At 32.6% G+C, this 17,438-nt stretch overlaps 1 protein-coding gene across 1 annotated transcript in view; it reads left to right on the plus strand.

Annotated features, from left to right (window-relative positions):
- Window positions 1-710: 710 nt before the first annotated feature.
- klhl2 (kelch-like family member 2) overlaps window positions 711-17,438 on the plus strand; it is a 28,191-nt gene continuing 11,463 nt past the window's right edge. The window contains exons 1-8 of the mRNA XM_073841941.1: window positions 711-1,029; window positions 1,299-1,424; window positions 3,445-3,551; window positions 6,437-6,558; window positions 8,842-9,004; window positions 9,150-9,259; window positions 13,392-13,508; window positions 13,595-13,744. Of these exons, the coding sequence (XP_073698042.1) occupies window positions 1,013-1,029; window positions 1,299-1,424; window positions 3,445-3,551; window positions 6,437-6,558; window positions 8,842-9,004; window positions 9,150-9,259; window positions 13,392-13,508; window positions 13,595-13,744 (912 nt within the window). The 5' untranslated portion in view covers window positions 711-1,012. The remainder of the gene's footprint in view (window positions 1,030-1,298; window positions 1,425-3,444; window positions 3,552-6,436; window positions 6,559-8,841; window positions 9,005-9,149; window positions 9,260-13,391; window positions 13,509-13,594; window positions 13,745-17,438) is intronic.

Consider the following 17,438-nt stretch of genomic DNA (forward strand, 5'->3'; position numbering starts at 1 on the left):
ATAGAAACTGTAAACTAATATTGTAAAAAAATATTTTGATATAAAATATTGGTTCTCTTTTTTAATATACTTTAGAAAAATTATTCCTGTGTTTTATTCTTTCTTTCTTTGTTTGAAAGAAATGAATAATTTTATTCAGCAAGGATGTGTTAAAAAGATTTCAACTTTGAATAAATGCTGTTCTTTTGAACTTTTTATTCATCAAAGAATCCTGAAAAAAGTATCACAGGTTTCAAAAAAATATTAAGCAGCACAACTGTTTCCAACATTGACAATAATCAGCATATTAGAATGATTTTTGAAGGATCATGTGACACTGAAGACTGCTGAAAACTCAACTTTGCGTAACAGAAATAAATAATATTTTAAAGTAGGCTATATTAAAATAGAAAACGTTACTGTAATAGAAAAGTTACTGTAAATTGTAATACTTCACAGTATTGTAATATTAAAGTTTTTTCTGTATTTTTGATCAAATAAACACAGCCTTGGTGAGCACAAGAGACTTTAAAAAACAATGCAAATCTTACTGATCCCAAACTCGACACAGGATGTCTTCTTTAAGATACTATTTGACTCAAAACAGTTATTGTCTCAGAAATGTAACCAAATAGACATTATCGTCTCTCAGTAGTCTGTCATAAGGTCTTCCAGCAGTAGGGAGCGCTGTGGGGCCGCTCGTGTTTTTGTGTTTCGCCGAAGGAGCGTGTCAGTCTTTCCTTTACTCTTGTTTTTGTATGTGAGCTGTAGCGTTTCTGTCTCTGGATGTGTCCTGTCCTCACCCACACAACGGACCTGTCTGCCGCTCATTATCCGGTCACGTCAGTTACACTGACACCGTGTCTGAGGCCGACTTTCTTTTGTATATTCATTAGCGGAGCTGGACCCGCACACCAGGACTCAGTCCAGCCCGGTTCGGCTCGGTTCGGTGGACGGGACACAGCGGGGATTTAAACGACAGAGCCCGACCAGAGATGGAGAGACGCAGACTGATGTGAACGGAACCAGCGCTATGGAGATTCATCCACTGTAAGAGCTATGTGTGTGAGAGAGAGCCCTGTGTGTGTTCACACTACTGTAATGTCAATATAGAGTAAATCTGTTCAGCCATAAGATCACATGACATCTCTGTCTTTGTCCACATACCTCCAACACTCTTTATGTCACATGTTTAGCAACTAATGTCACATTTGACAATTGCCATATGGTCTTGTTCTTGTGTAATGGTATATGTTGTGTGTGTGTGTGTGTGTGTGTGTGTGTGTGTGTGTGTGTGTGTGTGTGTGTGTGTGTTTCAGATGCACTAAGCTTTGCCATCATAAAGCTGTGGAGCTGAAGGATGATGTGTGTGAGAAACAGAGTGCGGTCACCATCAATCCACGTCACATGAGGAAAGCTTTCAGGATCATGAACGAGCTCCGCAGGTGTGTGTCTGTGTGATATACTGGTAGAAATCATGCAGTGCCTCTGAATAACACTTTACACTGTTGTTGATGTGTCTGCTCTTACATGGATACCTAAAAATGAAAATTCTGTCATTACGTTCATCTGTGGATCATAGAAGATGTTGGCTTAATCTCTCACTCTGCCAGTATTCACTTTTATTGTATTAAAACAAAAGATGTAGTGAAAGTAAGGTTAACTATTCTGTTTAATATGGCATTTGGTGACCTACAGAAAAAAAGAAAGTCACACAATTTTGGAATGACATGAGAATGAGTGAACAAAGACGATATATTTTTTTTTTTTAACGTCAATGAATTGAGACTGACCTTTGCAGGTGTGTGCATTAAAACCTTACTTGTTGTTGAAATAGAGTTTTATATTAACACAGTGGCCACAGAACGTATTTGGATGCTTTAACCACACTTAAAAATGGAAAACTGATCTTGCTTTTTATAGCATAATAACAAACCACACATGGCTTTTATTTATTTAAACACAACTGTTTAAAAGTTTGGAGTGAGTAAGATATTTTTAAAAAGATTTTTCGGTAACACTTTACAATAAGGTTCATTAGTTAACATTAGTTAATCACGTTAGTTAACATAACCTAATAATGAACTGCACTTATACAGCATTTATTAATCTTTGTTAATGTTAATTTCAACATTTACTAATGCATTATTAAAATTTTGTTAACATTAGTTAATGCAGTGTGAACTAACATGAACAAACAATGAACAACTGTATTTCCATTAACTAATGTTTATAAAGATTAGTAAATACAGTAACAAATGTATTGCTCATGGTTAGTTCATGTTAGTTAGTACATTAACTAATGTTTAACTAATGAACCTTATTGTAAAGTGTTACCGATTTTTCTTTGATATATTTTTGAAGAAAGAAATTCATATTATTCAACAAGGTTGCTATAAGCTGATCAAAACTGACAAATATATATTTATTTAAAATAAATATATATTTTGAACAAGAGTTCAAAGAATTAATGTTTTTTAAAGAATTCTCTTCTGCTCACCAAGCCTGCATTTATTTGATCCAAAATACAGCAAAAGCATTTTTGTGAATTTTTTTATTATTTAAAATAGCTGTTTTCTATCTGAATATATTTTAAAATGTAATGTATTCCTGTGATCAAAGCTACATTTTTAGCCATTTTCAGTCTTCAGTGTCACCTGATCCCTCAGAAATCATTATATCATGCTGATTTGCTGTTCAGGAAATATTTGTTGTTATTATTATCTATATTTACTATTTAGTATCTATATTTAACAGTTAAGTAATTTTTTTTTCCGGATTCTTTGATGAATTGAAAGATTCAAAGATCAGCATTTATCTAAAATATAAAGCTTTATGCACTACCATTCAAAAGCGTGGAGTCAGTATAATTGTTTTTTTTTATTCTTCTGAACAAAATTCTGTAAAGTTTTCAGAAACCTTAAAAAATTCTACTCAGCTGTTTTCAACATAATCATGATAAATGTTTTTTTTTTTTTTTTTTTGCAGCAAATCAGAATTAGAATGATTTCTGAAGGATCATGTGACTGGAGTACATATGCTAAAAACTCAGCTTTGAAATCTCATGAATAAATTACATTTGAAAATATATTCAAATAGAAGGCAGATATTTTAAATAGCAAAAATATTTCAAAATTGTACTGTTTTTGCTGTACTTTGGATCAAATAAATGCAGGCTTGGTGAGCATAGGAGGCTTCTTTAAAAGTCTTACTGTTTCAAAACTTTGGACTGGTAGTGTACATCCACACATACACATTGAAACTAGCTGCTTAAAACTCATTGCAAAACTGCTCAGAAAAAGTGAAGTTAGTTCTGCAGACTTACTTCCTGTAATTGCAGATGTTGTCAGGTTTGACTAATGTCTAATGCAGTGTCATTCAGATATTTTGTCCAAATAATTAGCTAATGTGTTGTGTGTGAGAAGTGATCACTATGTAATTATGAAATCCTTCCTGTCTCTGCAGTCAGAGTGTGTTGTGTGATGTCACCATCATTGCGGAGGATGTGGAGATAGCTGCTCATCGAGTCGTCTTAGCTGCGGGGTGTCCGTACTTCCACGCTATGTTTACAGGTGAGAACACAAACTCACACACACATTCACAACAGTGGAGGGTCACATTAGGGCAGTCCATCTGCTGCTGGACTGTAGTATTAGCCTGGGAATAAAAATAAAAACATTATACATATGCGTGTCTTATGTTTGAGTGTGTAATTACATAAAAAAGTCAAGTAATAAAAGCTTTGATTTCATTATGAGAAATTGAAATGAGTCACTCTTCCCAATGTTATCTTCTGAGGCTTATAAATACACTTTTCATACAGTGAATGGAGATAGAGATGGAGTTGGCACTAATATACACTACCAGTCAAAAGTTTTTGGACAGTAAGATTTTTAATGTTTTTTTAAAGACGTCTCTTCTGCTCACCAAGCCTGCATTTATTTGATCCAAAGTACAACAAAAACAGTACAGTTTTGAAATATTTTTACTATTTAAAATAACTGTTTACTATTTGAATATATTTTAAAATGTAATTTATTCTTGTGATTTCAAAGCTGAATTTTTTGCATCGTTACTCCAGTCTGTTACATGATCCTTCAGAAATCATTTTAATATTCTGATTTGCTGCTCAAAATCATTATAATTATTATTATGTTGAAAACGGCTGAGTAGAATTTGTTTCTTTGATGAATAGACAGAACAGCATTTATCTGAAATAGAAATTTTTTGTAGCATTATAAATGTCTTTGTCGTCACATTTGATCAATTCAAAGCATCCTTGCTAAATAAAAGTATTAATTTCTTTAATTTCTTTCCCCAAAAACAAAACAAAACAAAAAAATGACTGGGGTATGGTTACAAAAGTTTTTTATTTCAGATAAATGCTGATCTTTGGATCTTTCTGCACATCAAAGAATCCTGAAAAATGTACTCAACTGTTTTAAATATTGATAATAATAATAATAATAAATGTTTTTTGAGCAGCAAATCTGCATATTAGAATGATTTCTAAAGGATCATGTGACACTGAAGACTAGAGTAATGATGCTGAAAATTTAGTTTGGTCACAGGAAAAAATTACAATTTAAAATATATTCAAATAGAAAGCCGTTAATTTAAATAGTAAAAATACTTCACGACATTACTGCTTTTGTTTCAAATAAATTTTGGATCAAATAAATGCAGGCTTGGTGAGCAGAAGAGACTTCTTTGAAAAACATTACAAATCTTACTCTCCAAAAACTACTGACTGGTAGTGTACATATTGTTTAGGAGCCACTAACACAGAAACACCACTATATATTTTTTTTATTATGTATATTATATATATAACAGTGTTTCCCATTCATTAACTAGATTGCGGCGGCCCGCCACAGTCTAATCTGTCCCGCCAGTTTCATAATAAACCGAAAAATATAAATGTGTATTTTTTTATCATTTTAACATAAAATGTCTTTAACGTTGTGTTTCGTGCCATCGCTTTGGCAAAGTGTCCGTCAAACAAACTAAGGGTAATTATGGCGTTATCCTCTAATCAAGGCAAAGCGAAGCGCGCACTTCATTAATTCATTTGCCGCGTCTCAGAGTCAGAGCGGCTCCTTTGATTGAGCGCGTTTGCATGCAAGTTCTTAAACCGATTGTGCTTAAAAAGCCGAAAACGCACGTGGTCATGTAAACGCAGTGACCGTTTTCTTTTACCGGAGTAAGGTCATAATCGGCGTAAACATAAACCGGTCGGCACAGGTAATTTTCTGCCTCTTGCCCCGATTTCGGGCGGCATGTAAACGCAATAACCCGCTTTTTGTCGGTTTATTGAAGTGCGCATGTGTGATACGTGACAGGAACGCATCTTTAGTGCAGATTTAAGCGCATCTAGACAGAGCAAACGCTTTGCAGTAAAGAACGGCAGACTCTTTCATGACTCAGAAAATTATAAAAAGTGTTCTTACCTCGTGCAGCAAAAGTAGAAGAGGTTCAGTCAAAACGTTGCATTTATAACTGCATGAGAGGATAATATGAGCTGTATATTTCAGGCTGACATGTTGCAAGCTTTATTTAACATAACAACTGACAAACATATGGAATAATGGGATTCAGATACGCAAATTATTATATTTTGAGGACACTAAAAGGAAAAAAAACTTATCAATAAAGTCGTGTTTCATCTTTGTTTGTATTGTGGTTAAAATGCAATGTTTGGTTCTTTGGTGTATTATTAAATGTTTAGTTGTTGTAGTAGCAGCAACTGCAAAAACAGTTTATGGCCAGGAAAAAATATTTATGGTTGGTAAATTTTCTCAAGTCACCAGCCATTGGCAGATGTGAAGTTAGTTTTAGGCCCTGCTTGCAAGTATAGAAATTAGGACAAAAGTAATATAATTTCCCTACTGTAGAATAAGGTAAAATAATACCTGTGAAATACTCATTTTATTTCATTTATTTTATTTACTAATAACTAATTTATTTACTCATTTATTTAACAGTGAAATTGTTTTACAATATATGTATTACTGTCATAAGAAAAAATATATAAAATTATTATTATTATTATTATTATTATTATTATTATTATTATTATTATTATATTCTAATTTGTTTGGCTTCCAAATTCACCAGTGTGAGTGTAAATTAGGCTGAGACAACTAAAAAGAGGACCGAGTTCCCTTTAAACTTTAATTACAAGTCAATTTACCAGCTTTGCACACTGAACCTGTGTTGGAGTTCTTAATTTTGAACTCTCAAAGTGCACCAGATAGATGAATTTAACTTTAAAATGTACAAAATTTTCTTACGGGGGAGCATGCCCCCGGACTGAGGTCCACCCACCACAGTCTCAAAAAAATCCTGTGGGAAACACTATATATATATATATATATATATATATATATATATATATATATATATATATATATATATATAATATATATTATTATTTTGTGACGATTTGTGGTTGTAGGAGAGATGACCGAGAGCCGTCAGAAGAAGGTTCGAATCAAAGAGATCGACGGCTGGACTCTGGGAATGCTGATCGACTATGTTTACACTGCTGAGATCCAAGTAACAGAGGAGAATGTGCAGGTAACTGAATGTGTGGGTGACTGGGAGCACCACGTTTGTTTTTTGCATGCTCTGAAAATATGACCTCAAAACACAGTTGACTGAATGTGTATTCGTTTCATTTTGTGTTCTTTGGTATTACTCTGAGAGGACATAAAATCACATCCAGGAAGTGTGCAATGCGTGTGTGTTGTGTGGGTGGGTGTCAGTAGCTTATGTGTCTGTGTCTGCACATTTGACTAGACGGAGGGTGTTAAAATCAGGCCGAATTTTTAAGGAAGGGACTTAAATGCAAACTTTGAAGCAAGACTTAAAGAGTTAGTTCATCCAAAAATGAAAATTAGCCCATTATTTACTCATCCTCAAGGCATCCTAGGAGTATATGACTTTCTTCTTTCAGACGAATCCAACCAGAGTTATATTAAAAATTATACTTGCTCTTCCAAGTTTATAAAATCAGTGGGCAGGTGTTTCTGTTCAACAGACCAAAAGAAGTCCAATAAAGTGCATCCATCTATAATAATAAAGTGTTCCACACCGCTCCAGGGGCTAAATAAGAACTTCTGTAGTTAATCGATGCATTTTTGTAAGAAAAGTGTCCGTATTTAAAACATCATAATCATTTTTCTCTAGCTTGCGCTAACTGACATACACAGAAGACGACATAGGACGTATGCATTGCGCATGTGCCGCAGAGAAGTGACGAACACGGAAGCAGAGAGGAGAGAGCAAAACAAAACACCTGTCATGAATAAGAAGTACAAAAGGAGCATTTGTAAAGAAAAATGTTGGATGATTGGATGATAAACCAAGAGTAGACTAGTTTGCCCTGTTAAAGGAGTAGTTCACTTTCAGAACAAAAATGTACAGCTAATGTACTTACCCCCTTGTCATCCAAGATGTTCATGTCTTTCTTTCTTAAGTCGTAAAAGAAATTATGTTTTTTTTAAAGAAAACATTTCAGGATTTCTCTCCATATAATGGACTTCTACGGTGCCCCCGAGTTTGAACTTCCAAAATGCAGTTTAAATGCGGCTTCAAAGGGCTCTAAATAATGTCCCAGTCAAGGAAGAACGATCTTATTTAGCGAAACGATCGGTTATTTTCTAAAAACATTTACAATTTAAATACTTTTTAATCTCTACACAGAGTACACACAGAGCTAGACAAGATGGGCATTTGAGGTTAAAAAGTATATAAATTGTCATTTTTTTTAGAAAACAGCCAATCGTTTTGCTAGGTAAGACCCTTCTTTCCTCGGCTGTGATCGTTTAGAGCCATTTAAAGTTCAAACTCGGGGCCATTATATGAAGAGAAATCCTGAAATGTTTTCTTCAAAAAACATAATTTCCTTTCGACTGAAGAAAGAAAGACATGAACATCTTGGATGACAAGGGGGTGAGTACATTATCTGCAAATTTTTGTTCTGAAAGTGAACTACTCCTTTAAATTAAGGAAACTTTGCTTCTATGGCTTCACGATAAATCGCATGCGATATCAAATTCTCTCATAAAGCAAGTAGAGGTGCAAAATTGTGAAGGGTGTATATACAGGACACTTTGTTGCACTAATAAAACAGCTAGCTGAAGTGCAACTTGGCCTACTTTTAACTTGATGCAACACTCAGTGGTGCGAGATGCTTAAAAAACAGTGAGACACAATGCAAAGATGTCCTTTTCACACGTCCAGTATAGGTTCACAGGAGAGAGTTCTGTGTTTATACCTTCCTCGTGTCGTTCCAAACCCATAAGACATTTGTTCGTCTTTGGAACACAAATAAAGATATTTTTGATGAAGTCCAAGAGGTTTCTCATCCTGCATAGACAGCAACACAACTGACACGTTCAAGGCCTAGAAAGGTAGTAAGGACATCGTTGAAGTAGTCCATGTGACATCAGTGGTTTAACCATAATGTTTTACAAAAAACTCACACACGTGTTGCGGTGAAGAAATTCTTAAATAAAGTTGTTATTTTTGTTCTAATGTCAAATGGACTATTTTAACGATGTCCTTACTTTTTTTCTGGGCCTTGAACGTGGCAGTTGCTTTGCTGTTCATGCAGGGTCTGAAAGCTCTCGGATTTCATGAAAAATATCTTAACTTGTCTTCCAAAGATTAACGAAGGTTTTACGGTTTAGAACAACAGGAGGATGAGTAATTAATTACTTTTTTTTTTCTTTTTTTTTGGTGAACTATTCCTTTAATGCATGTGAAAGGACAAGTAAAAATACAGCAGACAATTCTCAAATGGCTCTTTTGAGGCTGTGTGTGAGGTCTTTTCTGTTTGTGTGTGTGTGTGTTCAGGTGCTCTTGCCCGCTGCTGGTCTTCTGCAGCTACAGGAAGTTAAAAAGGCCTGCTGCGAGTTTCTCATAACTCAACTTCACCCAACCAACTGCCTCGGTATCCGCGCTTTTGCCGATTTGCACGCCTGCACGGAGCTGCTCAATCTCGCCAACACGTACGCAGGTGTGTGTCCTCTGTCTAATAAATGAACAAACTGAGAAATTCATGCACACCATAGTCATAATGGTCATGTTCCTTATTGGATGTGTGTCAGTTATACTGTTTGACAGCCTCATTCTCTCTCTCTCCCACTCATTGACACTCACAGAGCAACACTTCTCAGAGGTCGTGCAGAGTGAGGAGTTTCTCAATCTGGGCATGGAGCAAGTGTGCAGCCTCATAGCGAGTGACAAACTGACCATTACTTCAGAAGAGAAGGTAACGTCATGTTTCGATGAGAGGCTCGTATTGCTGCTGTAACTATAGCAGCACACAGGTGATTTTAGCATGCAGACTTTCGCAGCTCTGTTGCTATGGAAACACACTGCTGGTACAATAACACTATGGGAATAGCTGTAGCTGCTGGTGAGAGTTTGTTGGTCGTCATGGAAACAGGAGTTGGAAGATGCAAGGCGTGGGCACCATGCTGTTTTTTTGCCATGGCAACTGCAGCTTCTAAAGATATCATATTTTTGTGTTTTTAATAGTTAATTTTAGTGCTACGACTGGCTTGTTCAACCTGGTATTAACATCTGTCTCAGCCATAACGGAATGGTATTTAAACCTGGTATTGACTGCATCACTGAAACATTTCTTGTGATCACGTATGATCAGATTTTGAGGAGAATGCGTTTAATTTTAACTACATGCATTCAAATTTGACCAAATGCTTGTTTCTGAAAAAAAGAAACGTATAACAGGAAATAATATACAGAATAGCCCTGCAGACTCTAATGACTGTGTCAAGGTCAATAAGTCTCTCAAAATATCGGATAATTTGATAAATGATCCTGTTATTTTTCAACTTTTTTTTGTTTTTACATATATTTATATATATGTGACCCTGGACCACAAAACCAGTCATAAGGTTAAATTTGACAAAACTGAGATTTATACATCATATGAAAGCTCAATAAATAATCTTTCTATTGATGTATGGTTTGTTAGGATAGGACAAATTTGGCTGAGATACATCTATTTGAAATCAGAAATCTGAGGATGCAAAAAAATCGAAAAGACTGAGAAAATCACCTTTAAAGTTGTCCAAATTAGGTTCTTAACAATGCATATTACAAATCAAAAATTACATTTTGATATGTTTACAGTAGGAATTTTACAAAAAATCTTCATGGAACATGAACTTTACTTAATTTCTTAATGATTTTTGGCATAAAAGAAAAATCAAAAATTTTGACCCATGCAATGTATTTTTGGCTATTGCTACAAATATACCCCAGCGACTTAAGACTGGTTTTGTGGTCCAGGGTCACATATATACTGTGTGTGTGTATATATATATATATATATATATATATATATATATATATATATATATATATATATATATATATATATATATATACAACCAGTCAAAAGTTTTTGAACTGGAAGATTTTTAATGTTTTTTAGAGAAGTCTATTCTGCTCACCAAGCCTGCATTTATTTGATCCAAAATACAGCAAAAGCAGAAATATTGTGAAATATTTTTACTATTTAAAATAACTTTTTTATTTCAGTATATTTTAAAATGTAATTTATTCCTGTGATCAAAGCTACATTTTTTTTATCATCATGATCCTTCAGAAATCATTCTAATATCCTGATTTGCTGTTCAATAAAAAAAAAAAAAAATTATTATTGTTATCAATATTTAAAACAGTTGAGTACATTTTTTTTTAGGATTCTTTGAATAAAAAAGACAGAAAGATCAGCATTTATCTGAAATAAAATGCATTGGAGTTTGGAGAAATTATAGAAATTAATACTTTTATTTAGTGAGGATGCTTTAAATTGATCAAAAGTGATGATAAAGACATTTATAATGTTACAAAAGAATTCTGTTTCAGATAAATGCTGTTTTTTTTTTTACTTTCTATTCATTAAAAAACCCTGAAAAAATTCTACTCAGCTGTTTTCAACATAATAATAATAATAAATATTTTTTGAGCAGCAAATCAGAATAAATCAGAGTAAAGATGCTAAAAATTCAGCTTTGAAATCACAGGAATAAATTAAGTTTTAAAACATTGAAATGAAAAAGGCGAGACACTGCAGGTGAATAGGGTAAAAAATTTAATAGTTATTAACTTACCCAGTTGTTTGATTACATTGATAATTGCAAACATTTTTGTATTACAAGTTTTCTAAAATTTGTTGTTATGTTTTAAATATGAAAATGAGGCATTATTTAATGAAATATGCCCTAATTTGCATACATTTTCAGTAAAAAAATCTAAATGCTGGATGAAGTCGGTTGTAAAAATTCTTGTTTAATTTTTTGGACATATTAGAGTCAATTTTTTTTTTACAGAGGGAATCTCATTTTTGTCACTCCATAATTCAGAAAATACTTATAACAACCCAAAAGCAATATATTTTTACAATTTTGGGGGGATTTAATCAAGCAAATTATATATAAACAAATCCTTCCGTAAAGGCCTTCAGGATATATACAGGAATAAAAATTTAAAGTTTGGTATGTGTAAGTGCTACTGAAGTGATGATTTACGGCTCAGTGTTGGAGAAAAAAACTCATTAAAAATATGTATTGTAATTGAAATCTATTGACACAGAATAGAAAAAAAACACTCAACAGTGTCTTTTGGATGTTTTATTTTCATTAGTCTTAAAAAACAAACTTGACAAGTGCATGAAAAAAGTGTTTGTGCCTGCAGTGTCTCCCATTATATAGTAAAACTATTTCATAATTTCACTGTTTTTGCTGTACTTTGGATCAAATAAATGCAGGCTTGGTGAGCAGAAGAGACTTTTAGCATTTTTCTTGACTGGTAGCATTTTTCTTAAATAAATGCAATAAATGTGGGTCTATTATGTATGCATAATACATATACACAGTACACACACACATGTGACCCTGGACCACAAAACCAGTCTTAAGTAGCACGGGTATATTTGTAGCAAAAGCCAAAAATACATTGTATGGGTCAAAATTATCGATTTTTCTTTTATGCCAAAAATCATTAGCATATTAAGTAAAGATCATGTTCCATGAAGATATTTTGTAAATTTTCTACCATAAATATATAAAAACTTGATTTTTGATTAGCAATATGCATTGCTAAGAACTTCATTTGGACAACTTTTAAGGCGATTTTCTCAATATTTAGATTTTTTTGCACCCTCAGATTCCAGGTTTTCAAATAGTTGTATCTCAGACTCAGACAAACATTGTCCTATTTTAACAAACAATATATCAATGGAAAGCTTATTTACTCAGCTTTCAGATGGCATAAGAATCTCATTTTCGACAAATTTACACTTATGACTGGTTTTGTGGTCAAGGGTCACATATATTATGTGAACACAAACATTTATTTTGGATGCGATTTATTGTTGCGGTTAATCATTTGACAGCCCTCATAAAAAATAATATTAAAAAACAAAAATTAATTAAAAATGACGAGATCACATAACTTACTAACATACAAACACCAAAATTACCAAAAATTTAGCTAAAATTAAAACTGGTAATATAAATATAACATTTTTAATTATGAATAAAAATATAATAGCATACAAATAATTCTACAGTAACCCAAAAAACATCATAAGCACTCACACGTATTCAAGATGTAATAAGATATGTTATGCTTTTTACTTGATGGTTCCTCCACATTAAAGGGATAGTTCAGGCAAAAATTTAATTTTGTCATCATTTACTCACCCGTATGTTGTTCCAAACCTGTATGAGTTTCTTTCTTGTGTTGAACACAAAAGAAGGTATTTTGAAGAATGCTGGTAATCAAACAGTTGATGGTCCCCATTGACTTCCATAGTATTTATTTTCCTATTGTAGAAGTACATGGGGACCAACTGTTTGGTTCTTTAAAATCTTCTTTTGTGTTTGACATAAGAAACAAATGTGATTGTGTACAGGTTTGGATTTGGAACAACATGAGGGTGAATAAATGATGAACAAATTTTCATTGTAGTGTTATAGTTAAACTATAATACTGAGTCATTGTAGTGTAGAGTTGAACATTAAACATGGATATAAAGAGTATGTTTTTGAGAACTTGACATGTTAATTAAAATTATTTTTATGTTTCTTTATTGTGGATGCTTTTTCATTTGTCAGTGCAATGGAATGATTGACAGATGAGTGGGCAGTGCTTTGATGTTTTCTGCAACATATTAGTGTTCACAATACACTACTTCTGATGTGATGTGGTCACATGCCTTTTTGACTGTCTCAGTATGTGATTGCATTTATGAGAGCTCAAATGTTTTCAACTTTGTTCACACCTGTGTTTCATTCTGATGATTTGTGATTGAATCACAGGTATAGCAGATGAAACTGTTTTTTTTTTGTTTGTTTGTTTGTTTGTAGGTATTTGAAGCGGTCATAGCTTGGGTCACACATGATACAGATGTGCGTCAGGAACACATGGCTCATCTGATGGAGCATGTTCGCTTGCCCCTTCTTTCCAGAGAATACCTTGTACAGGTACATGTGCGTGCATGAGTAATGCATTAGTAAGTGAGTATTTGCTTTGTTCTTTAATTGTAATTTCATTTTATATGTGTATGTAGAGGGTGGAAGAGGAAACTTTAGTGAAGAACAGCAGCGCCTGTAAAGACTACTTAATTGAAGCCATGAAGTACCACCTGCTGCCGGCCGAGCAGCGCACTCTGATGAAGACCATACGGACCAGAGTGAGAACACCCATCAGCTACCCAAAGGTTTGTCTAGACGGTCTTAATTATGGGCTTTTTTTTTTTTTTTTAGACATTTTAGACATTAGCTGTAAAGTATGAAACCCTGTTTCTGCCACTGAATAAAAAAAATAAAAAAAGGTTATTGCAACTTTTTATCTCACAATTCTGACTTTTTTTCTCAGATTTATGTGATATAAATTGGCAATTGGGAGTTATAAAGTCAGAATTCTGAGATTTAAAAACTCACAGTTCTGACTTTTATATCTTGCAATTCTGACTTTCTCACAATTCTGACTTTTTTTCCTCAGAATTATGTGATATAAAGTCAATTGCGAGTTATAAAGTCAGAATTATTTGATATAAACTGGAAATTGGGAGTTATAAAGTCAGAATTATTTGATATAAACTGGAAATTGGGAGTTATAAAGTCAGAATTATTTGATATAAACTGGAAATTGGGAGTTATAAAGTCAGAATTATTTGATATAAACTGGAAATTGGGAGAAGTCAGAATTCTGAGATTTAAAAACTCACAATTCTGACTTTTTTCTCACAAATGCAAGTTTATATCTTGCAATTCTGACTTTTTCTCGGAATTCTGACTTTTTTCTCAGAGTTATGTGATATAAATTGTCAATTGGGAGTTATAAAGTCAGAATTCTGAGATTTAAAAACTCACAATTCTGACTTTTTTCTCACAAATGCAAGTTTATATCTTGCAATTCTGACTTTTTCTCGGAATTCTGACTTTTTTCTCAGAGTTATGTGATATAAATTGTCAATTGGGAGTTATAAAGTCAGAATTCTGAGATTTAAAAACTCACAATTCTGACTTTTTTCTCAAATGCAAGTTTATATCTTGCAATTCTGACTTTTTCTCGGAATTCTGACTTTTTTCTCAGAGTTATGTGATATAAATTGTCAATTGGGAGTTATAAAGTCAGAATTCTGAGATTTAAAAACTCACAATTCTGACTTTTTTCTCACAAATGCAAGTTTATATCTTGCAATTCTGACTTTTTCTCTCAGAATTATGTGATATAAAGGCAATTGCGAGTTATAAAGTCAGAATTATTTGATATAAATTGGCAATTGGGAGTTATAAAGTCAGAATTATTTGATATAAACTGGAAATTGGGAGTTATAAAGTCAGAATTATTTGATATAAACTGGAAATTGGGAGTTATAAAGTCAGAATTATTTGATATAAACTGGAAATTGGGAGTTATAAAGTCAGAATTCTGAGATTTAAAAACTCACAATTCTGACTTTTTTCTCACAAATGCAAGTTTATATCTTGCAATTCTGACTTTTTCTCGGAATTCTGACTTTTTTCTCAGAGTTATGTGATATAAATTGTCAATTGGGAGTTATAAAGTCAGAATTCTGAGATTTAAAAACTCACAATTCTGACTTTTTTCTCACAAATGCAAGTTTATATCTTGCAATTCTGACTTTTTCTCGGAATTCTGACTTTTTTCTCAGAGTTATGTGATATAAATTGTCAATTGGGAGTTATAAAGTCAGAATTCTGAGATTTAAAAACTCACAATTCTGACTTTTTTCTCAAATGCAAGTTTATATCTTGCAATTCTGACTTTTTCTCGGAATTCTGACTTTTTTCTCAGAGTTATGTGATATAAATTGTCAATTGGGAGTTATAAAGTCAGAATTCTGAGATTTAAAAACTCACAATTCTGACTTTTTTCTCACAAATGCAAGTTTATATCTTGCAATTCTGACTTTTTCTCTCAGAATTATGTGATATAAAGGCAATTGCGAGTTATAAAGTCAGAATTATTTGATATAAATTGGCAATTGGGAGTTATAAAGTCAGAATTATTTGATATAAACTGGAAATTGGGAGTTATAAAGTCAGAATTCTGAGATTTAAAAACTCACAATTCTGACTTTTTTCTCAAATGCAAGTTTATATCTTGCAATTCTGACTTTTTCTCGGAATTCTGACTTTTTTCTCAGAGTTATGTGATATAAATTGTCAATTGGGAGTTATAAAGTCAGAATTCTGAGATTTAAAAACTCACAATTCTGACTTTTTTCTCACAAATGCAAGTTTATATCTTGCAATTCTGACTTTTTCTCTCAGAATTATGTGATATAAAGGCAATTGCGAGTTATAAAGTCAGAATTATTTGATATAAATTGGCAATTGGGAGTTATAAAGTCAGAATTATTTGATATAAACTGGAAATTGGGAGTTATAAAGTCAGAATTCTGAGATTTAAAAACTCACAATTCTGACTTTTTTTTCTCACGAATGCAAGTTTATATCTTGCAATTCTGTCTTTTTCTCGCAATTCTGACTTTTTTCTCAGAGTTATGTGATATAAATTGTCAATTGGGAGTTATAAAGTCAGAATTCTGAGATTTAAAAACTCACAATTCTGACTTTTTTCTCAGAGTTATGTGATATAAATTGTCAATTGGGAGTTATAAAGTCAGAATTCTGAGATTTAAAAACTCACAATTCTGACTTTTTTCTCACAAATGCAAGTTTATATCTTGCAATTCTGACTTTTTCTCTCAGAATTATGTGATATAAAGGCAATTGCGAGTTATAAAGTCAGAATTATTTGATATAAATTGGCAATTGGGAGTTATAAAGTCAGAATTATTTGATATAAACTGGAAATTGGGAGTTATAAAGTCAGAATTATTTGATATAAACTGGAAATTGGGAGTTATAAAGTCAGAATTCTGAGATTTAAAAACTCACAATTCTGACTTTTTTTTCTCACGAATGCAAGTTTATATCTTGCAATTCTGTCTTTTTCTCGCAATTCTGACTTTTTTCTCAGAGTTATGTGATATAAATTGTCAATTGGGAGTTATAAAGTCAGAATTCTGAGATTTAAAAACTCACAATTCTGACTTTTTTCTCAGAGTTATGTGATATAAATTGTCAATTGGGAGTTATAAAGTCAGAATTCTGAGATTTAAAAACTCACAATTCTGACTTTTTTCTCACAAATGCAAGTTTATATCTTGCAATTCTGACTTTTTCTCTCAGAATTATGTGATATAAAGGCAATTGCGAGTTATAAAGTCAGAATTATTTGATATAAACTGGAAATTGGGAGTTATAAAGTCAGAATTCTGAGATTTAAAAACTCACAATTCTGACTTTTTTTTCTCACGAATGCAAGTTTATATCTTGCAATTCTGTCTTTTTCTCGCAATTCTGACTTTTTTCTCAGAGTTATGTGATATAAATTGTCAATTGGGAGTTATAAAGTCAGAATTCTGAGATTTAAAAACTCACAATTCTGACTTTTTTCTCACAAATGCAAGTTTATATCTTGCAATTCTGACTTTTTCTCGGAATTCTGACTTTTTTCTCAGAGTTATGTGATATAAATTGTCAATTGGGAGTTATAAAGTCAGAATTCTGAGATTTAAAAACTCACAATTCTGACTTTTTCTCGCAATTCTGACTTTTTTCTCAGAGTTATGTGATATAAATTGTCAATTGGGAGTTATAAAGTCAGAATTCTGAGATTTAAAAACTCACAATTCTGACTTTTTTCTCACAAATGCAAGTTTATATCTTGCAATTCTGACTTTTTCTCTCAGAGTTATGTGATATAAAGGCAATTGCGAGTTATAAAGTCAGAATTATTTGATATAAATTGGCAATTGGGAGTTATAAAGTCAGAATTATTTGATATAAACTGGAAATTGGGAGTTATAAAGTCAG

The sequence above is a fragment of the Garra rufa genome, chromosome 6 (genome assembly GCF_049309525.1).
Source record: "Garra rufa chromosome 6, GarRuf1.0, whole genome shotgun sequence".
Lineage (NCBI taxonomy): Eukaryota > Metazoa > Chordata > Actinopteri > Cypriniformes > Cyprinidae > Garra > Garra rufa.